Source organism: Schistocerca nitens, chromosome 4, assembly GCF_023898315.1.
Source record: "Schistocerca nitens isolate TAMUIC-IGC-003100 chromosome 4, iqSchNite1.1, whole genome shotgun sequence".
NCBI classification, from domain to species: Eukaryota; Metazoa; Arthropoda; class Insecta; order Orthoptera; family Acrididae; genus Schistocerca; species Schistocerca nitens.
Genome location: NC_064617.1, coordinates 381,041,212 through 381,064,679, shown reverse-complemented (window position 1 = coordinate 381,064,679; position 23,468 = coordinate 381,041,212). Strand labels below are relative to the sequence as shown.

At 41.3% G+C, this 23,468-nt stretch overlaps 1 protein-coding gene across 1 annotated transcript in view; it reads left to right on the top strand.

Moving 5' to 3' along the window:
• Positions 1 to 23,468, top strand: part of LOC126251852 (cyclic GMP-AMP synthase-like receptor) — a 272,843-nt gene that overhangs the window by 162,784 nt on the left and 86,591 nt on the right. Inside the window, exons 7-8 of the mRNA XM_049952528.1 lie at positions 10,422 to 10,544; positions 19,983 to 20,102. Of these exons, the coding sequence (XP_049808485.1) occupies positions 10,422 to 10,544; positions 19,983 to 20,102 (243 nt within the window). The remainder of the gene's footprint in view (positions 1 to 10,421; positions 10,545 to 19,982; positions 20,103 to 23,468) is intronic.

Below are 23,468 nucleotides of genomic sequence, written 5' to 3'. Positions count from 1 at the left end.
CGATCCCTTCTTCTGGTCAAGTTGTGCCACAAACTCCTCTTCTCCCCAATCCTATTCAGTACCTCCTCATTAGTTATGTGATCTACCCATCTAATCTTCAGCATTCTTCTGTAGCACCACATTTCGAAAGCTTCAATTCTCTTCTTGTCCAAACTATTTACCGTCCATGTTTCACTTCCATACATGGCTACACTCCATACAAATACTTTCAGAAAAGACTCCCTGACACTTAAATCCATACTCGATGTTAACAAATTTCTCTTCTTCAGTAATGCTTTCCTTGCCATTTCCAGTCTACATTTTATATCCTCTCTACTTCGACCATCATCAGTTATTTTGCTCCCCAAATAGCAAAACTCATTTACTACTTTAAGTGTCTCATTTCCTAATCTAATACCCTCAGCATCTCCCGACTTAATTCGACTACATTCCATTATCCTCGTTTTGCTTTTGTTGATGTTCATCTTATATCCTCCCTTCAAGACACCATCCATTCCGTTCAACTGCTCTTCCAAGTTGAGGGACATGAAAGGGAAGCAGTGGTTGGGAAGGGAGTAAGACAGGGTTGTAGCCTCTCCCCGATGTTATTCAATCTGTATATTGAGCAAGCAGTAAAGGAAACAAAAGAAAAATTCGGACGCTATCCTTACTGCCGCAGAATGTTCCACACCTCGCACCTCTCCTCATTGCAATGTGTCCCCTTCCCATGGTGGACAGAGGCATGCTGCGATGCAGTCCACAACGGAGATGTCCTCTTGTGTCTTTAAATGCCATCCCACGATGGCAATCAGTATCCATTATAAACGGCTAGGTATGCAATGTCGCCACAGTTTCAGCAAGAGCAAACAAGCTAGTTGGCTTTCTTTTCAAAGCTTATTTTAACAGTTTTACTCCCTCTTCTACTGTTTGGGGTGATCTCCATTGGCTTTCAGGAACTGCAGTTTATTCTCCAGTTCCTGGTCTGACCGTAGTGAACGATGTCATAGTAGACACTCTTGATATCTCCAACAGCTTGTGTCAATATCCTGAAGACATTTCAAGTTCCACCCACTACTATCCTGCGTTCCTCCCTCTGAAACGGGTGGCGGAGGCAAGGATGATATCTTTCTCCTCCCAGAATCGTGAATATTACAATACTGCTTTTACTATGAGAGGACTTAAACATGCACTCTCTTTGTCTCGGTCATCCGATCCAGGACCAGATGGCATTCACATTCTGATGTTACAACACCTATCACCTGAGGGCCTACACTTTCTCCTCCATACATATAACTGCATTTGGACAGATGGCACATTTCCCAGTTGCTGGTGTGAGGCCATTGTCAAGCCTGGTAAGGACAAACACCTTCCTTCCAGCTACCATCCAATTTGTCTCACCAGTAGTGTCTGCAAGGTGATGGAACATACGATTACTGGTTGGCTGGTATGGTGATTCGAGTCTCAGAATCTCCTCACTAATGCAAAATGTGCGTTCCATAGGCACTGCTCTGCAGTTGATCATCTCGTCACCTTGTCAACTCGCATTATGAAAAACTTTTTATGGAAGTGCCAAACTGTGGCCGTGTTTTTAATTTGGAGTGGGTGTATGACACCTGCTGGAGGGTGAGTGTCTTATGTATCATGTATGAGTGGAGCCCCTTTTTATCCAGGTACATGTGGGCTCGGCTCTGTCGGTCACTTTTATTAAAGAGAACAGAGTGCCTCAGGGTTCTGTGCTCAGCATCGTCTTACTTGCAATAGCCAGTAACCCTTCTACAGATTATTTCCTGCCAGCTATCTCAGGCTCTCTTTTTGTTGATAATTTTGCAATCTATTGCAGCTCTCAACAAACCTGTCTACTTGATTGTCATACTCACAAGGGGAGGCCGCCAATTGTGAAATTCAGATTCGATTCATACTGCGCATAATAAAAGCTCATGGCCAGAGGTGTAATGTGGCAAAGCATCAAGATGCACTTCTCAGCCGTTGTGGAGAAAATCGACAGTTAAAGGAAACCGTTGCGGTGAAATACTCTCTATGATTAATAATTTTCTACAGCGTCGTGGCGCAGCGGTAAGCGCCCGGGTTCATAATCCGAAGGTCGCCGGATCGAATCTCGCGCCATGCAATTTTTTTTATTAGTTTTTTGTAAATCAAATATATATAAACTATTAATGAATTGCTTATGCATGTTGGTGAAGGCGGATCGCTCTCCAATTGTACCGCCTCCATTTTTCCGTTTTTTTTTAACAGGGGGTACCAAAGCTCTCCCGTCCGCACTTATTTTCGACGATGTTATAAGTTGCGCTAGAGACCGCATCTACCTTCTTTTGAAGTTAGCAGGCAACTACGCTGTTATGCGGCGGCTCGTTTCGGCCCATTCAACATCTGTCCTTCAAGTGTAACGAGCGAGTAACGGAGTTTATATTTCATACTTGCCACAGCGAATTTGTGTTCGTGGGGTCTCTATTCTATTTCGAACGTTTGAGTTACGCTATACGTATTCGTTTCGGAATATCGTTTCTACGTCTTCCGTTAACTATACTTGGTTAACATTATGAAGACAATTAATAACGTTAGTGAAATATAACTTTGTTTGCGGAAACATAACTATGTTCGAAGTCGCCAGTTTTTCCATGACAAACGACTTCAACAACTTATTATATGCATAATTGTTGCAACTGATTGCCGGGAAATATATATACAGACACAAGCAGACATCTTTAAAGATGTCTGCTTGTGTCTGTATATGTGTGGATGGATATGTGTGTGTGTGTGTGTGCGCGAGTGTATACCTGTGCTTTTTCCCCCTAAGGTAAGTCTTTCCGCTCCCGGGATTGGAATGACTCCTTACCCTCTCCCTTGAAACCCACATCCTTTCGTCTTTCCCTCTCCTTCCCTCTTTCCTGATGAGGCAACAGTTTGTTGCAAAAGCTTGAATTTTGTGTGTGTGTTTGTTTGTGTGTCTATCGAGCTGCCAGCGCTTTAGTTCGGTAAGTCACATCATCTTTATATATATATATATATATATATATATATATATATATATATATATATATATATATATATATATATATGGGGCTATTACAAATGATTGAAGCGATTTCATAAATTCACTGTAGCTCCATTCATTGACGGTCACGACACACTACAGATACGTAGAAAAACTCATAAAGTTTTGTTCGGCTGAAGCCGCACTTCAGGTTTCTGCCGCCAGAGCACTCGAGAGCGCAGTGAGACAAAATTGCGACAGGAGCCGAGAAAGCGTATGTCGTGCTTGAAATGCTCTCACATCAGTCAGTCATAACAGTGCAACGACACTTCAGGACGAAGTTCAACAAAGATCCACCAACTGCTAACTCCATTCGGCGATGGTATGCGCAGTTTAAAGCTTCTGGATGCCTCTGTAAGGGGAAATCAATGGGTCGGCCTGCAGTGAGCGAGGAAACGGTTGAACGCGTGCGGGCAAGTTTCACGCGTGTATCTGGACATGCTGGAAAATTGGCTCATGCCACAACTGAAGACCGACAGCGCCAACTTCATCTTTCAACAGGATGGTGCTCCACCGCACTTCCATCATGATGTTCGGCATTTCTTAAACAGGAGATTGGAAAACCGATGGATCGGTCGTGATGGAGATCATGATCAGCAATTCATGTCATGGCCTCCACGCTCTCCCGACTTAACCCCATGCGATTTCTTTCTGTGGGGTTATGTGAAAGTTTGTGTTTAAACCTCCTCTACCAAGAAACGTGCCAGAACTGCGAGCTCGCATCAACGATGCTTTCGAACTCATTGATGGGGACATGCTGCGCCCAGTGTGGGAGGAACTTGATTATCGGCTTGATGTCTGCCGAATCACTAAAGTGGCACATATCGAACATTTGTGAATGCCTAAAAAAACTTTTTGAGATTTTGTATGTGTGTGCAAAGCATTGTGAAAATATCTCAAATAATAAAGTTATTGTAGAGCTGTGAAATCGCTTCAATCATTTGTAATAACCCTGTATATATATATATTTGAATTACAAAAAACAAATACTAAAAAAAAAAAAGTTGCATGGTGCGAGATTCGATCCGGCGACCTTCGGATTACAAACCCGAGCGCTTACCGCTGCGCCACAACGCTGTGGAATATTAATTAACGTAGAGAGTATTTTACCGCAACGGTTTCTTTTAACTGTCGATTTTCTCGACAACGGCTGAGAAGTGCATCTTGGTGCTTTGCCACATTAAACCTCTGGCCATGAGCTTTTAATATGCGCAGTATGAATCGAATCTGAATTTCACAATTGGCGGCCTCCCCTTGCCAGTGGTATGGTTTAGTTGTGGCACATCAACTATGGCTTCCAATTTTTCACTGACAAGACTGTGTGTAAGAACTTTTGGCAGTGACAGGAGTTTCTTTCCCCATCTCTATGCCTTGACTCATTTTTTCTTCTGTTTGTTAACGCAATGAAATTCCTGGGACTCATGTTTGATAGGAAACACTGTTGGTCTTCACACATCTCTTTCCTGGCAGCTCATTGTACTTGCTCCCTCAGTGTTCTAAGTGTTTTATGTAGTACCTTGTGGGGAGTGGATCGGACCATCCTCCTCCCTTTATACTGGTCCCTTGTCCACTCGAAACTGGATTATGGATGTATCATATATTCATCTGCGCTTCCATCTATCTCATGTTGTCTTAACACCATCTGCTACTGTGGGATATGTTTAGCCACTGGTGCCTTCTATACTAGTCCCATTGAGAGTATTTATGCTGAGGCTGCTGACTTACTATTGTCCTACTGGCAGGATGTTCTCCTCATTCATTATGTGAGCCATCTGTCTTCTGTGCCCAATCACCCAGCCTGCACTCACTTTTATTGATGATTCCCTTGACTGCACCCATCTTTTCTGTTGCTTCCCAGGATCCACTTTTCTTTATTGCTGCTTTGAGAACTTTGCTGTACACTCTGACATGTTTCCCTTGAGTGTGAGCTCTTCACTGCCCTGGCTTTGTGCCAAGGTACATTTCCATTTTGGACTCCATTCGCTTCCTAAAGGACACTACTCCTGGCCTGGTATATCACAGCGACTTTCTCGCACTTTGCACACACCTTAGGGACAGTGTCTTCATGTACAGCGATGGTTCAAAAACTGACCATGGTGTTGGGTGTGCCTTTTTACCTGGCGATGACCATTTTCAATATCTGCTTCTTCACCAGTGTTCGAGTTTTTACCACGGATTTCTACACCCTGTATCAGGCCACCCAGTACATCAAGCAACACCGGCTTCCAAATTGTGCCATCTGCCCAGATTCTCTCAGTGCTCTTTGGAGCCTTTGCGTGCTGTCCTCTGTCCATTCTTTAGTAAAACGGATCCAAGAACGCCTCTACTGGAGCCAGTGTGTTGTTCCTGTGGGTTCGTGATCACGTCAACGTGCTAGGGAGTGAGGCTGCTGCTGCTGCTGCTGCAAAGCCTGTAGCCTCAGCCTGCTGGTCATTCTGTTCTCTCATGATCTTTGTGTCACTTCTGTTGGCATGTAGTATCTGTTTGGAGTGCACAATGGTCTCCCCAGGGGAGCGAACTCTGGGTTATTAAATCTCTCCCAATAGCATGGTTGACTTCCTCTCAGCCCTCATGTTATGCGGAGGTCATTTTAGCGTGGCTAGGTATAGGACACTGTCCTCTTAGTTACTGCCGTTTATTAAGTGGTGACCTTGCCCCACTCTGTGCTTACTGCTGTTGACTCTTGACAGTGTGACACTTTCTGATCTGGTGCCCATTTTTTAATTGTTTACATTTACATCTATATTTGCCGTCTCCTTTGTCAGATGTTTTAGCAGATTAGCAGATGACATGTGTTCTGTCAATCATGTTTTACTTTTTACTTGTTGCAGTAGCATAGTGAAGAAAATTTCATCCCCTCCCCCTGCCCCCATGGGGACCTCTGCCATCTCAATTATTTTTTGAGAAATTTTCCCTAGGGAAGTCCTTGTCCTTAGCTTTTCCTGTTTTAAAGTTGCTTGATTGGGTTTTTACCTTTTTCGCTTAAGGTTTTTATTTAGTACTTGTTTTATCTTTGGTTATGATAGCGGCCCTTATGACCTTATCAGTTTTGTGCCCTAAAGCACCAACCAACCATTCCATTGGGCGCTGGTCTTCGGTTATTTTTTTTACTAAGGAGACTAGCGGCTAATTTTTGACAAATATGTTCTTCCGTTCAGCCTAGAATTTATCCCAACTATTGAGCTTCTCTTCATTGTTGTCAAACCTCTGTTGAACTGTGCCATCCAAGTAATCATACACATTTTCTGAACACATTGTGTCAGCTCATTTGTGTAATTTAGCAGCTCCGTCAAATCCTTTCAGCCACTTAATTGGGTCTTGACAAGCATCTTCAGAAACCACTGATGGATGCCTGATTTGCATTTGACTTACTGCTATTTTGAAATCGTTCTGTCTCCTGAATATACAGATCTTATGAATGATGTCCTGCTTGTATTTTGGTTCCTGTCCGTGTAGGCAATGGCTTTTTAATTGCCTAATTGGAGGCACGGCAATGAAGATATTTTGAAGTACCTGCGGTCTCCACCAACCAGTTCCATGCCAAAACCACAATAAAGCCCATATCTGAACACAGTGTCATCAGTGAAGTATAACACTGAACACACATTTGTTGCTAACAAGCACATAGCCAGAACACGACTGATCCCTCAGATGGAGAGGGCAGCCATTTATACAGACATCAGATATTCCAGATTATGCAAACATTACACACATAAGATATTTCATGAACCTTCCAGAAATGTAAATACTAAGTAACAAAATAACTGCTTCTGGTCAGGTTTGAACTGGCAACCCATAGCAAAGCAGCCAGTGACACTGACTGTTACGTTGTGCTGCATGCACCACATCTCAACGACACTATTAGCTTGCATGCATCAAGATCAGTCTGTTTGACATGCCCAGTTTCCTGTGATGCTGCTACAGTCCATCTACCCTTCAGTTAGCCTGTGTGGATATGGGAAGTCTATCCTTCTTATTCCCCCCCATGAACCATAGACCTTGCCATTGGTGGGGAGGCTCGCGTGCCTCAGCGACACAGATAGCCGTACCGTAGGTGCAACCACAACGGAGGGATATCTGTTGAGAGGCCAGACAAATGTATGGTTCCTGAAGAGGGGCACCAGCCTTTTCAGTAGTTGCAGGGGCAACAGTCTGGATGATTGACTGACCTGGCCTTGTAACACTAACCAAAATGGCTTTGCTGTGCTGGTACTGCGAACGGCTGAAAGCAAGGGGAAACTACAGCCGTAATTTTTTCCCGAGGGCATGCAGCTTTAATGTATGGATAAATGATGATGGCGTCCTCTTGGGTAAAATATTCCGGAGGTAAAATAGTCCCCCATTCGGATCTCCGGGCGGGGACTACTCAAGAGGACGTAGTTATCAGGAGAAAGAAAACTGGCGTTCTACGGATCGGAGCGTGGAATGTCGGATCCCTTAATCGGGCTGGTAGGTTTGAAAATTTAAAAAGGGAAATGGATAGATTAAAGTTGGATATAGTGGGAATTAGTGAAGTTCAGTGGCAGCAGGAACAAGACTTTTGGTCAGGTGAATACAGGGTTATAAATACAAAATCAAATAGGGGTAATGCAGGAGTAGGTTTAATAATGAATAAAGCAATAGGAATGCGGGTAAGCTACTACAAACAGCACAGTGAACGCATTGTTGTGGCCAAGATAGACACGTAGCCCACGCCTACGACAGTAGTGCAAGTCTATATGCCTACTAGCTCTGCAGATGACGAAGAAATGTATGATGAGATAAAAGAAATAATTCAGATAGTGAAGGGAGATGAAAATTTAATAGTCATGGGTGACTGGAATTCGACAGTAGGAAAAGGAAGAGAAGGAAACTTAGTAGGTGAATATGGATGGGGGCTAAGAAATGAAAGAGGAAGCCGCCTGATAGAATTTTGCACAGAGCACAACTTAATCATAGCTAACACTTGGTTCAAGAATCATGAAAGAGGGTTGTATACATGGAAGAACCCTGGAGATACTAAAATGTTTCAGATAGATTATATAATGGTAAGACAGAGATTTAGGAACCAGGTTTTAAATTGTTAGATATTTCCAGGGGCAGATGTGGACTCTGACCACAATCTATTGGTTATGAACTGCAGACTAAAACTGAAGAAACTGCAAAAAGATGGGAATTTAAGGAGATGGGACCTGGATAAACTGAACGAACCAGAGGTTGTAGAGAGTTTCAGGGAGAGCTTAAGGGAACAATTGACAAGAATGGGGGAAAGAAATACAGTAGAAGAAGAGTGGGTAGCTTTGAGGGATGAAGTAGTGAAGGCAGCAGAGGATCAAGTAGGTAAAAAGACGAGGGCTAGTAGAAAACCTTGGGTGACAGAAGAAATATTGAATTTAACTGACGAAAGGAGAAAATATAAAAATGCAGTAAATGAAGCAGGCAAAAAGGAATACAAACGTCTCAAAAATGAGATCGACAGGAAGTGTAAAATAGCTAAACAGGCATGGCTAGAGGACAAATGTAACGATGTAGAGGCTTATCTCACGAGGGGTAAGATAGATACTGCCTACAGGAAAATTAAAGAGACCTTTGGAGAAAAGAGAACCACTTGTATGAATATCAAGAGCTCAGATGGAAACCCAGTTCTAAGTAACGAAGGGAAAGCAGAAAGGTGGAAGGAGTATATAGAGGGTCTACACAAGGGTGATGTACTTGAGGACAATATTTTGGAAATGGAAGGGGATGTAGATGAAGATGAAATGGGAGATATCATACTGCGTGAAGAGTTTGATAGAGCACTGAAAGACCTAAGTCGAAACAAGGCCCCTGGAGTAGACAACATTCCATTAGAACTACTGACAGCCTTAGGAGAGCCAGTCCTGACAAAACTCTACCATCTGGTGAGCAAAATGTATGAGACAGGCGAAATACCATCAGACTTCAAGAAGAATATAATAATTCCAATCCCAAAGAAAGCAGGCGTTGACAGATGTGAAAATTGCCGAACTATCAGTTTAATAAGTCACGGCTGCAAAATACTATCGCGAATTCTTTACAGACGAATGGAAAACCTGGTAGAAGCTGACCTCAGGCAAGATCAGTTTGGATTCCATAGAAATATGGGAACACGTGAGGCAATACTGACCCTACGACTTATTTTAGAAGAAAGATTAAGAAAAGGTAAACCTACGTTTCTAGCATTTGTAGACCTGGAGAAAGGCTATTTACAATTTGTACAGAAACCAGATGGCAGTTATAAGAGTCGAGGGGCATGAAAGGGAAACAGTGGTTGGGAAGGGAGTGAGACAGGGTTGTAGCCTCTCCCCGATGTTGTTCAATACGTATATTGAGCAAGCAGTAAGAGAAACAAAAGAAAAATTCGGAGTAGGTATTAAAATCCATGGAGAAGAAATGAAAACTTTGAGGTTCGCCGATGACATTGTAATTCTGTCAGAGACAGCAAAGGACTTGGAAGAGCAGTTGAACGGAATGGACAGTGTCTTGAAAGGAGGATATAAGATGAACATCAACAAAAGCAAAACGAGGATAATGGAATGTAGTCAAATTAAGTCGGGTGATGCTGAGGGAATTATATTAGGAAATGACACACTTAAAGTAGTAAAGGAGTTTTGCTATTTGGGGAGCAAAATAACTGATTATGGTCGAATTAGAGAGGATATAAAATGTAGACTTGCAATGGCAAGGAAAGCGTTTCTGAAGAAGAGAAATTTGTTAACATCAAGTATAGATTTAAGTGTCAGGAAGTCGTTTCTGAAAGTATTTGTATGGAGTGTAGCCATGTACGGAAGTGAAACATGGACTTTTACAAGAAGAGAATAGAAGCTTTCAAGATGTGGTGCTACAGAAGAATGCTGAAGATTAGATGGATAGATCACATAACTAATGAGGAGGTATTGAATAGAATTGGGGAGAAGAGGAGTTTGTGGCACAACTTGACTAGAAGAAGGGATCGGTTGGTAGGACATGTTCTGAGGCATCAAGGGATCACCAATATAGTACTGGAGGGCAGCATGGAGGGTAAAAATCGTAGAGGGAGACCAAGAGATGAATCCACTAAGCAGATTCAGAAGATGTAGGTTGCAGTAGGTACTGGGAGATGAAGAAGCTTGCACAGGATAGAGTAGCATGGAGAGCTGCATCAAACCAGTCTCAGGACTGAAGACCACAACAACAACAACATCCTTCTTATTGATAAGGCTTTTGACGTTCTGATATGAGAAACTAAATGCATTTTTTTTTTACATCCATGGTTTTGTCTGAGGTGTAGCATTTTGTTTTGTTAGTAGCTGCTTCAACTGTAACTGTATTCATTTTGCAGCTCTGATCAATTACTCCCACATGCTTGACAACTCCTGATATTAAATTGTACTCTGTCTAATACCTGTTACAGAGATGGTACGCAGTGCCAAAATCAAAAGAATCTGAAAGGGATTTTCGATTGTCATTTTGGCATCAAGAGAAACACTTGCTTTCTGGAAAAAATCAGTTGAAACCTGTATTAAAATTAATGAAGGTATGTAATTTAATGTAATTATGTTTTCATTACTTTAGACTGCAGTGCAACAGCAATGCTTCTGACAAAACCCAGATGCCAATGTACCCAAAAAAATAACAAACAATGTTCTCTAGTAGTGTAGAAATGGTGTTTCAAATCATTGATAAAACAAAAGTGTGTACTTGACTTGAAAATGATGATATGAAGTATACCAACAGCAATTTGTCAGAAGATGGACACAGTTTACAGCTATGAAATTACTCAAAATCTTTTCATACCTGAAATTAGTGACTGTAGTGGAAAACAAGTTTACTGTGGTAATTTTTTTTCTTGGATACAAGCATCACAATATAGTCATTTCAGAATTATGTTTTTTAAAAATTCCTAAAATTCTAAAGGCACCACAACCATTAAGGCTGCTAATTGTATACTGCAGTTAAGTTGTGTACTGATTGCAATAAGTTTTGCAGATACTGAAATCATCCATTGGATCTGACCCTCAAGCATTCCCACTCTTGCACTTAGTGCAACACTTCCCAAAAAATGTCAGTACATTATTCCATTAACAATGTGCAGAGCTGTTCTGTGGCCTTTTGCTTTAGCACAGCTTTGTGAGTCTGTGTGAGAAGATGTACCACTTCTGAGGAAAGTAAAAGAAAGAGAGTGTAGTTCTTGACACATATAGTTTGATGAGGAAATGCGTCACTATAACATATTCCAACAAAACCTAAGTTTTAGTATTTACATTGTCCAAAATATAAATATACTAGTGTAATTACTTGTTTTGTGTAGCTTAAACGTTCACAAAACTGTTAACTGAATGTAATGCAACTGACAAGTTATTACTATTTATCTCGATTATGTAATAATTGTAAATTAACGTAACCTCCATTGCTGTAGCAGTACATGTTTGCAATTATCGTATAACCATCATTAATGTGCACTTAAGATTAAGTAAATTATAGTTATAAATCTGGAGGCAATGGAAGGTTTCAGATCAAATATATAATGATAAAACAGATGTTTCAAAACTACATTTTAAACTGAAGGAATTTTCCTGGGGCAGATGTGGACTCTGACCACAATTTATAGGTTATGAACTCCCAATTAAAATTGAAGAAATTGTGGGGAGGTAGGATGTTAAGGAGATGGGATCTAGATAAATTGTAAGAATCAAAAGTAGTTGAGAATTTCAAAAATAGTGTTAGGAAATGGTTAGCTGACGCACGGGAAAGGAATACTATGAAGACAAAAGTATAGCTTTGAGATATGAAATGGTGAAGCCAACAGAGAATTAAATCAGCAAAACGACAAGGCCAAGTACAAATTTTTAGGGAACACAATAGATATTGATTTTAATTGATGAAAGGAGAAAACATAAAAATGAAGCAGTAAAAAGGGATGAGGATGTCTAAAAACATGAGATGGGCAAGAAGTGTAAAATAGCTAAGCAGATGTTGCTGGAGGACAAATGCAAGTCTGTAGAAGCATGCTTTACTAGGAAAAAGATGGATGACTCCTATAAGAAAATTAAATAGACATTTGGAGAAAAGAGGAACAGCTTTTTTCATATCAATATCTCAGGTGGCAAGCCAGTGTTAAGAAAAGAAGGTAAAGTTGAAAGAAATAATCAATACGTGTAGAAAGTCCATACAAGGAAAAAGAATTTTAAGGTAACATTATAGAAAGAGAAGAGTAAGCAGATGAAAACAAGATGAGCAATAAGATACTGTGAGAAGAATTTGACAGGGCATTGAAAGACCTAAGTTGAAATGAGGCAGTGGAAATAGGTGATGTTCCCTCAAAATTATTGAGAAGCTTTAGAGAGCCAGCCATGACAAAACTATTCCATCTGGTTTGCAAGAAAAACCCTCAGACTTCAAGAATGTAAAAATTCAAATTACAAAAAGAGTAGGTGCTGACTCTTGTGAATATCATCCAACTGTCAGTGTAATACGTCATAGTTTCTAGATACTGACATAAATTATTTACAGAAGAAGGGAAAAACTGGTAGAAGCCAACCTTGGGAAAGACCATTTTGGCTTCTGGAGAAATAGGAATGCGTGAGATAACACTAAGGATATGACTTATCCTAGAAGATTGGTAAAATAAAAGCTACATTTACAGTATTTGTAGCTTTAGAGAAATCTTTGATAATTTTGACTGGAATTATCTCTTTGAAATTCTGAATGTGGGAGGAGTAAAATACAAGCAGCAAAAGTTTATTCACAGCCTGGACAGGAAATAAGTTATAAGATCTGAAGGACATGAAATGGATGAAATGGAAATATTAGTTCGGAAGATTGTGTGACAAGGTTGTATATTGTCCCTGAATTTATACAATCTGTACACTGAGCAAGTTGTGAAGGAAACATAGGAGGAAATTGTAGAGGGAATTATAGTTCAGAGAAGAAATAAAGAAATAAAAACCTTTGAAGTTTGTTGATGACATTGCAATTCTGTCAAAAGCAACAAAAGACTTGGAAGAGCAGTTGAAAAGAATGGATAGTCTCTTGAAAAAAGGTTGCAAGTTGAACATCAATTGAAGTGAAGTAAGGTTAATTGAATGAAACTAGATGATACTGAGGTAATTACATCAGGAAATGAGACACTAACAGTAATTTATGAATTTTGCTATTTGAGCAGCAAAATAACTGATGATAGTTGAAGTATGGAGGATACAAAATGCAGACAGACAGTAACAAGTCAAGCATATCTCTAAAACAGAAAATTGTCAACATTGAATATAGATTTAAATGTTAGGAAGTTGTTCTGGAAGTATTTGTGTGTAGTGTAGTGTTGTATGGAAGCAGAATGTGGATGATTAGCTTAAAATGTTTGGTCAGGAAGAGAACAGAAGAATTTGAAATGTGCTGCTACAGAAGCATGCTGAAGATTACATGGTTACATCAACTAATTTATGAACAGAAGCGTATTGGGAGAAAAGAAATATGTGGCACAATTTGACAAAAAGAAGGAATTAACTGTAGGACACATCCTGAGGCATTGAGGAATTGTCACTTTCGTAATAAAGGTTGGGGTGGGGGGGGGGGGGGGGGTTAAAAATTGTTTATGGTGACCAAAGTTAGATACCGCAAGCAGGTTCAAATGGATGTAGGTTGCCATGGTTATGCAGAGATGAAGATGCTTGCACAGAATAGACTGGCATAGTGGAGATTCATCAGGTCAGTCTTTGAATCAACACCACCACAGTAAGAACAACATATGAGAGTTGTTTAGAAAGCCTGTGAATTTTAAAAAATCAAATGGCTTGAGCACTATTGGACTTGACTTCTGAGGTCATCAGTCCCCTAGAACTTAGAACTACTTAAACCTAACTAACCTAATGACGTCACACACATCCATGCCCGAGGCAGGATTCGAACCTATGACCATAGTGGTCACTCAGTTCCAGACTGTAGTGCCTGGAACCGCTCAGCCACTCCGGCCAGCATGAATTTTAAAGTATTTTTTTTAATGACAGTATTGTGAAAAGGGTTGAGGTGTTGAGTTGCAGACAAACACAACAAAAACACTACTAAACAAGTAAGCTTTTGGCTCAAAGGCCTTTCTTCCGAAATAAACAACACACACACACATTCATGCAAACACAACTCACACAGGCATGACCACTGTCTGGCCACCAAGGCCAGACTGCGAGCAACTGTACATGATGGGAAGAAGCAATCTTGAGTGGTGGGAATATGGAGGAGGTGGGGGAGTTTTGGGAGGGATAGCAGGATAGGGGTGGGGGATAGTGAAGTGCTGCTTGTGGGAGCATACAGAGAGAGGGTATGGCAGCTAAGTTCAGGCAGAAGTTTAGACATGGGGGAGGGAACAGAAAAGGAGAGAAGTAAAGAGACTGTGAACAATTCAGAAAAGCAGGAGGTTGTAGGAAGGATCATACAATACAGGCTGCAGGCTGTGAAGCAGACATTGAAATGAAGAACATTGTGTTGGGCAGCATGCTCAGCAACTGTGTGTTTCAGCTGTTTCTTGGCCACAGTTAGTCAGTGGCCATTCATGTGAACAGATAGCTTGTTGGTTGTGTTGTGTTGTGTTTCTCTTGTAGAATGCAGTGCAGTATTTGCAGCTTAGCTTGTACATCACTTGACTATTTTCATAGGTAGCCTTGTCTTTGGTGGGATAGGTGATGCTTGTGATCAGACTGGAGTAGGTGGTGTTGGGGTGATATCTGGGACAGGTCTGACATCTAGGTCTATTACAGGGATTGAGCTGTGAGATAATGGACTGTGAGTAGAGGTAGATTAGGGATGGGTGTAGATATTGTGTATGTTTGGTGGGTGGTGGAATACCACTGTCAGAGGAGTGGGAAGGATATTGGGTAGAAAATTCCTCATTTCGAGGCATGACAAGAAGTAGTAAAAACCACTGCAGAGAATGTGATCCAGTTGCTCCAGTCCTGGATGGTACCGAGTCGTGAGGGAAATGCTCCTTTGTGGATAGATGGGGACTTTGGGAGGTAGTGGATGACTGGCGAGATCAGGCATGGGAGGTATGTTTCTGTACGAGGTTGGGAGGCTAATTTTCAGTCTTTGAAGGCATCAATGAGGCCCTTGGTATGTTTCAAGAGGGACTGCTTGTCACTGCAGATGCAGTGGCCACAGGTGGTTAGGCTGTATGGAAGGGTCTTCTTGGTGTGGAATGAGTGGCAGTTGTCGAAGTGGAAGTATTGCTGGTGGTTGTTAGGTCTGATATGCACCGAGGTACTGATGTAGCAATCTTCGAAATGGAAGTCAACATTGAAAAAGGAGGTCTAGGTGAAGTGAATGGGGGAGAAGGCATTGAGGTTCTCGATGAATGTGGATAAGGTGTAGTCATCCTTAGTCCAGATCAAAAAGATGTCATCAGTGAATCTGAACCAGGTGAGAGGTTTGGGATTCTGGGTGGTTAGTAAGTATTCCTCTAGAAGGCCCACAAGTAGCTTGGCAGAAGATGGTGCCATATGATAGCACATTGCCGTACCACAGATTTGTTTATAGGTGATGCCTTCAGAGATGAAGGACTTGTGGGTGAGGATATAATTGGTCATGTTGACCAGAAAGGAGGTTGTAGGTTTGGAATCTGTTGTTCTTTGGGAAATGTAGTCTTTAGTCATAGCAAGGCCATGGACATTAGGGATGTTAGTGTAAAGGGAGGTGGCATCAGTAGCGATGAGCAGGGCACCATGTTGTACAGCAACAGGAACAGATATGAGTTGGTGGAGGAAATGATTGGAGTCTTTTATGTAGGAGGACAGATTGCGGGTAATAGGCTGAAGGTGTTGGTCTATGAGAGCAGAGATTCTTTCAGTGGGAGCACAAAACTGGCCACAATGGAGTGTCCTGAGAGCTGAGGTTCTAGGATTGGCCTAAGGATTTGAGAAGAGATTGGAGGTCTTTTGGATTTCCGGACAAGGTCACTGTGATAGAGTTTGTAGGTGGATGAATCTGATAGATGGCAGAGTCCTTGCACTGAGTAATCCTCTTTGTTCAAAATGACAGTGGGGAGCCTTTGTCAGCAGGTAGGATTATAAAGTCAAGATCAGTTTTTTGGTAGCAGATTACAATTATTTTTGCGGTTATAAGTTTAGCTTGCATGTGGATGGATTTGGGGAATGATGGTGAGGCAAGGTTCAAAGTTAAAAAATTCTGGAAAGTTACAGGAGGTTATTTGGGAGCTGGGGGGAGGGGGGTGTATTGTGGCTGGATGGAGGAGTAAATTGAGTGTTTCCATCTTAGGGACCATGAGAAGGAGGGAAGGTCTTTAACAATTCAAGCATGATTAAATTTGAGAGTGGAGTGAAAGGTAAGGCCTTTGGAAAGGACTGATACACCTGTCAGACTTAAAACTGTTGGAGGAAAGGTTCATGATTATGTTTCAGGTGTGTTTAGATTCTGGATTTTCCATAGTGTTGGGAGGAAGTTTTTGATGGGTGGTAAATGTAATAGGTCTGTGAGGCAGGATTTGTCAACTGTTAGGGGATGTGGGGAAGGTTTGGAGGCTATTGCAGAGGTGGTGGATAGTCATGTTCCAAGATGAGAGTGGGAGATGCACAGGTTGAAGAGTTTTTTGAGGTGGCATTGAGCATGTTGCTCTCATTCAATGTGAGAAAGGGCTAAAGGAATTTGGGATTGCAGAGCAGAAGAATTTTGTAGATGGAGAAGAGGTATCTCCTTCTGTGTTCCCACTCCCAACACTACACAGCCTACTATTCCACCAATACACACATAGAGTTTCTACTTTTATGCCCCCCTCCCTCCAACCCCAACCCTGTCTAACCTCCCATCAGCACATAGCTACCCTACCCACTCTCCTCGATGTCCCTGTATGCTCCTGCAAGCAGCACTTTACTATCCTTGACACCTACTGTGCTATCCCTCCCTCTGTCCCACCAGTCTCGTCCTTACCCCTGCCACCTACATTGCTTCTGCCACCATGCACAGTTGCTTGCAGTCTGGTCTCGGCAGCCAGAAAATGTGGTTTTGTGTGTGTGTGTGTGTGTGTGTGTGTGTGTGTGGGAGAGAGAGAGAGAGAGAGAGAGAGAGAGAGTTGTTTTTGTGTGAATGTGATATATCTGTGTGTGTGTGTGTGTGTGTGTGTGTGTGGTGTCTATTTCAGAAGAAGGCCTTTTGGCGAAAGCTTACTTGTTTAGTAGTCTCTTTCTTGTGCCTGTCCGCAACTCAGTGTCTACACTATATGGTGAATAACAATCTATCCTTTTCATAGGATTGTCATTATTCCATTCTGGATTTTCTACAGTATTGTTTTATTAATATAATTCTGTTTATTTCTTGATATAGTCTTCTTTTGGCTCATTAACTCATTTATAACATACTTATGAGGGCAAGGCAAAAACTTCTCTTTCTGCTAATTGGTTATTGCATTTTTATGTAAAAAATGCATTTCTTTCCAATGCAATGCCTGTCTTAGCCAACTTATTTTGTCCAACATTTTCCCATGAGAAGATTCTGAATGACCTGGAAAATGATCATCCAGTATTCCCATAACCTCTTCATTAGACTGTTCATTCAGAAAACTTGAATTGTATTTGGAGTGCTGTTTCACCTGTTACATAATAGAAAACACAGACTTTAACCTCTTTGGAAGATAAATTTAACTTCACCCTTTATGGAGCAGTGTCATTAGCTTTCAGCCTCTACATTCAATCCTGTATTGCACAGTATGTTGATTTTGTGTGTAGTTACAATTTTGGAATGTCCTTCATGAAGGCATGTTTGCATTAAACAGCCCATTTTTTAAATTGTTGAATAGAGGTGAAGTCTCATTACAAATATTCACAAACTTTGAATGAATTTCCAGTGATGATAGACTGTCCAAAGCAAAGAATTTTATGGCAATGTGGTATTCCACTTAAACTACATGAAAGAAACATATGCAACTGCTTCTGAAAGTCCGAATAAGTATGGGACCCATACCAGTTGGGACTGATTCAAGAGATTGAGAAAGTCCAAAGAAGAGTGGCAAGATTCATGACTGGAACATTTAGCCATCACGAGAGCATTACAAATCTCATAGAAAGTTTGAAGTGGGGCACACTTGCAGATAGACGGGGCACTAAACAGAAGGGGCTGCTCACTAAATTCTGAATTCCGATATTCACCGAGGATGTAGAGCATATATTATTACCAACAACTTTCAAATCACGCAATGACCACCATTCAAAGATAAGGGAAGTAAGAGCTTGTACTGAGGTGTTCTGACAGTTGTTTTCCCTCACGTGATTCGTGAGTGGAAAAGAGGGGGGGGGGGGGGGAGGATATGACTTTGGTGCGAATTGTGACCTTTGCCGCAAACTGCTTGGTAGCTAGAGGAGTATATATGTAGATGTAGATGTCTATTCCACAAATCAAGTTGCTATTTGTGTTGGATTATTGTGCAACATGCTTTCAAATAACAGAAAGCAAATATTGTGATCTATGTGGCAGGATGACAAACTTTCTACTTGTCCTCTGAGCTTTCTTGGGTTCTGCTAAGTAGAAATTCATTTTGGCAGTGATATTTCACATTATGACATTTTCTCCCTACTGAACTAATTTTTCAAATATTTGAGGATGATTTGTGTTGATTTTCACAGTGGTTATATGGCAAACATGATCACATGGAAACAGTTTTTGCTGCTTGTTTTGATATTTCCTACACCTTCCATAACTGATAGTACAATACCACATTGTGCAATCTGTAAAATGGGGTAAAATAAGTTTTTTTAAGGATAAGAATAGACAAAATGTAGGGAACAGGTAGATGAAGTAGGAATTTCGACAGTTTTAGCTTGAAGGGACAAAAAAATGTTCTCTGCAAATGTAGGCTCACTCTGAAATGAATCAAATAAAAAATCACAATGTAGTACTGTTATCTGGAATGAATATTTCACTCTGCAGCGGTGTGTGTAATGTTTTGAAATTTTGGTAGATTAAAACTGTGTCTGAAAGGAATTCAAACTAACTTCAAACACTGCAGGAGAAAGGTATTGAACACTTCTGCAGTTTGACTTCCACTATACTTAGCTGTGACTTTTCCAGCTAATAATAATCAACATGGCTTTCTTTAGAGTATTTCAAAAATCAGTTGGAATCCCCTTGAACATAAGTTAATTCTTTGGCATGTGGTCACAGTTTACTTTGGCCTGTTTGTCTATAGTCATCTTGCCAGAACCTTTCTCATATTCAAATGTTTTTGCATATGTTAGATAGTTGAAATTTTCTTTACATTGCAGTTATGTGCTCAGCAACCTCATACGTACTATTGTCTGTATCTTAAGTTATCACCTCAACTGGACACCTTGGATTTTCAGCATTACATGTGCTAATGTAACCACTATGAGTGGAGTGCGATTCATGTAATATTTTCAGTCTTTCTTACATTTAAGAACCATTTACACAGTTGAGAAGTAACTCTTTATTAACAATCTGACATTTTCCAATTATCCTAGTAAGAAGCAAACACTTGCATTAATACAGATACTTACAGTAAGTAGAAATGAAGATTTCAAATCAGTTTTTGGAAGTATATAGAGGAAAGATGTCTACTGCAAGTCTCTTTCCCAATTCACTCGCTTGTCTTTCAACCAGTCCTTGTATTTTTAGTGTTCTCAGTTTAGTCTGTGTTAACTTCCAAATGTCTGTTTGCTGATGAATGACTGTAAGCAATTTGCAAAAAAATCGTATCTTGGTATTATTAAAATTTAGTGTTTTTTGTGAGGTAAATATATCAAAAATGCAAAAAAAAAAGTGTCACATACAGTTCACTGTCTAGTCACAGCAAGTAAGCGATGGAGTACTGATAATCTATCATACTGCAAAATCTTATTTTATAATTCAATTTTTAGATTATTTTAAAAACATTTTTTCTCTTATACAGTGCCTCATTTTTTGTTTAACTTATTTATCATATCTGGTAGTGGAGAAATGATTGACTTTTCTTTCCATTTTCTAGAAACTAAGAGATGTCCAAAATTGGAAAGGAATTGCAAGCTACTACTTAAAGACACTCTTTTTATGGAAAAATGACACTGATTATAATTGGTCCAAAAGTATGGGTGAGCTTTTTATTGAGGTAAGTGTTATCACCTGAAAAATTACTTAAAATCATTTTTTAAAATGTGAACTTGTTTAGTGGCAGCAAAGAACTGAGCTTCTTTAGTTCATAAGAAGTTCCAATGGAAAGTTGTAATATGGATAGAGACTGACAAGGAGCCGCTGGAGGGAGGGGTTGCTAAAGGCCAATGATGTTTACAGCATTTGACACCCCATATATTGTCTACCATGCAATGGGGTGTGGGACTTGAGCTCACTTATTTGTTACATAGTTTAATTCTTAATTTCTTTGTGTTTTTTTGGTTACTTGCATAGTTTAATCCACAAATTTCGGCATATTGTAGTATTTGAGAGTTGTAGCATCGCGTTTTAGTACCTAAATAGTGTAGAATCACATAGTCTTCTTCTGCCACCGAGCAGTGTGTCAGCAGTGTGAAAGTAGCAGCATTACTGCATTTACTGGGCAACCTTGTATTTTAGTAACTGTTTAAATTTTGTGTCGAATTGTTTGTGCCCTCTGTAGATCAGTTCAGACGTTCTTTGCACAACAGGGATAGGGACTGTGACTGCTGTGTTCGGATGCGGGCGAGTTGGCGTCCCTTCACTCCCAGCTTCAGGCAGTGTTGGCTTTGGTCACACAGCTTGAGGCTGTTACCAATGAGCATCACTGTGGGGGTCCGGACGTGGGTTTGTCAGGGACGGCCAGCACATCCCACGCATCCCCCCGATCGGAATATGGCTGTGGCTACCCGGGATACTGCCCACATTGAGGCTGACCCCTCACTCATGGTAGAGTGGGAGGTCATCTCGAGGTGTGGCAGGGGGCAAAAGACATTCCGGTGGGCTGAACGGAAGGCCTCTCCAGTTTGTCTGACGAACTGGTTTCAGGCTCTGTCTCCGGCTGATACTGATCTTCGGCCAGACATGGCTGCTTGTCCTGCTCCAGAGGTTGCCCCTCAGTCTGCAAGATCTGGGCGGTCACAGAGGGTGGGCTTACTGGTAATTGGGAAATCCAATGTCAGGCGCGTAATGGGGCCCCTTAGAGATGTGGCTGCAAGGCAGGGGAAGAAAACCAATGTGCACTCCATGTGCATACCAGGGGGAGTCATTCCAGATTCCATTCCATCCTTCAGGATGCCATGAAGGGTACAGGGTGCATCCATCTGCAAGTGGTCACTCATGTCGGCACCAATGATGTGTGTTGCTATGGATCGGAGGAAATCCTCTCTGGCTTCCGACGGCTATGTGATTTGGTGAAGACTGGAAGTCTCGCTAGCAGGATGAAAGCAGAGCTCACCATCTGCAGCATCGTCAACAGGACTGACTGCGGACCTTTGGTACAGAACCGAGTGGAGGGTCTGAATCAAGAGGCTGAGACGGTTCTGCGACCGTGTGGGCTGTAGATTCCTCGACTTGCGCCATAGAGTTGTGGGGTTTCGGGTTCCGCTGGATAGGTCAGGAGTCCACTACACCCAGCAGTTGGCTACATGGGTAGCAGGGGTTGTGTGGAGTGGACTGTTTTTTTTTAGGTTAGATGGCCTCAGGCAAGCACAGAAAGGGCAACAGCCTCAAAGGGTGCGGGGTAAACACTGGTCATGCGGGTACCAAGCAGCAATCGGCATTGTAATTGTAAACTGTCGAAGCTACATTGGTAAAGTGCTGATAGAAAGCACTGAAGCTAAAATCGTTATAGGTACAGAAAGCTGGCTGAAGCCAGAGATAAATTCTGCCGAAATTTTTACAAAGGCACAGACAGTGTTTAGAAAGGATAGATTGCATGCATCCGGTGGTGGCGTGTTTGTCGCTGTTAGTAGTAGTTTATCTTGAAATGAAATAGAAGTGGATAGTTCCCGAGAATTATTATGGGTGGAGGTTATACTCAACAACCGAGCTTGGTTAATAATTGGCTCCTTTTACTGATCTCCCGACTCAGCAGCATTAGTGGCAGAACAACTGAGAGAAAATTTGGAATACATTTCAAATAAATTTCCTCAGCATGTTATAGTCTTAGGTGGAGATTTCAATTTACCAGATATAGACTGGGACACTCAGATGTTTAGGACTGGTGGTAGGGACAGAGCATTGAGTGACATTATACTGAGTGCACTATCCGAAAATTACCTCGAGCAATTAAACAGAGAACCGACTCGTGGAGATAACATCTTGGACCTACTGATAACAAACAGACCCAAACTTTTCGACTCTGTATGTGCAGAACAGGGAATCGGTGATCATAAGGCCGTTGCAGCATCCCTGAATATGGAAGTAAGTAGGAATATAAAAAAAAGGGAGGAAGGTTTATCTGTTTAGCAAGAGTAATAGGAGGCAAATTTCAGACTACCTAACAGATCAAAACGAAAATTTCTGTTCCGACACTGACAATGTTGAGTGTTTATGGAAAATGTTCAAGGCAATCGTAAAATGCGTTTTAGACAGGTACATGCTGAGTAAAACTGTGAGGGACGGGAAAAACCCACTGTGGTTCAACAACAAAGTTAGGAAGCTACTGCGAAAGCAAAGAGAGCTTCACTCCAAGCTTAAACGCAGCCAAAACCTCTCAGACAAACAGAACCTAAACGATGTCAAAGTTAGCTTAAGGAGGGCTGTGCGTGAAGCGTTCAGTGAATTCGAAAGTAAAATTCTATGTACCGACTTGACAGAAAATCCTAGGAGGTTCTGGTCTTACGTTAAATCAGTAAGTGGATCGAAACGGCATATCCAGACACTCTGGGATGATGATGGCATTGAAACAGAGGATGATACGTGTAAAGCTGAAATACTAAACACCTTTTTCCAAAGCTGTTTCACAGAGGAAGACCACGCTGCAGTTCCTTCTCTAAATCCTCGCATGAACGAGAAAATGGCTGACATCTTAATAAGTGTCCAAGGAATAGAAAAGCAACTGAAATCACTCAACAGAGGAAAGTCCACTCGACCTGACGGGATACCAGTTCAATTCTACACAGAGTACACGAAAGAACTTGCCCCCCTGATAACAGCCGTGGACCGCAAATCTCTAGAGGAACGGAAGGTTCCAAATGATTGGAAAGGAGCACAGATAGCCCCAGTTTTCAAGAACGGTCGTCGAGCAGATTCGCAAAACTATAGGCCTGTATCTCTGACATCGATCTGTTGTAGAGTTTTAGAACATGTTTTTTGCTCACGTATCATGTCATTTCTGAAAACCCAGAATCTACTCCTTAGGAATCAACATGGATTCCGGAAACAGTGATCGTGTGAGACCCAACTCGCTTTATTTGTTCATGAGACCCAGAAAATATTAGATACAGGCTCCCAGGTAGATGCCATTTTCCTTGACTTCTGGAAGGCGTTCAGTACAGTTCCGCACTGTCACCTGATAAACGAAGTAAGACCCTACGGCACA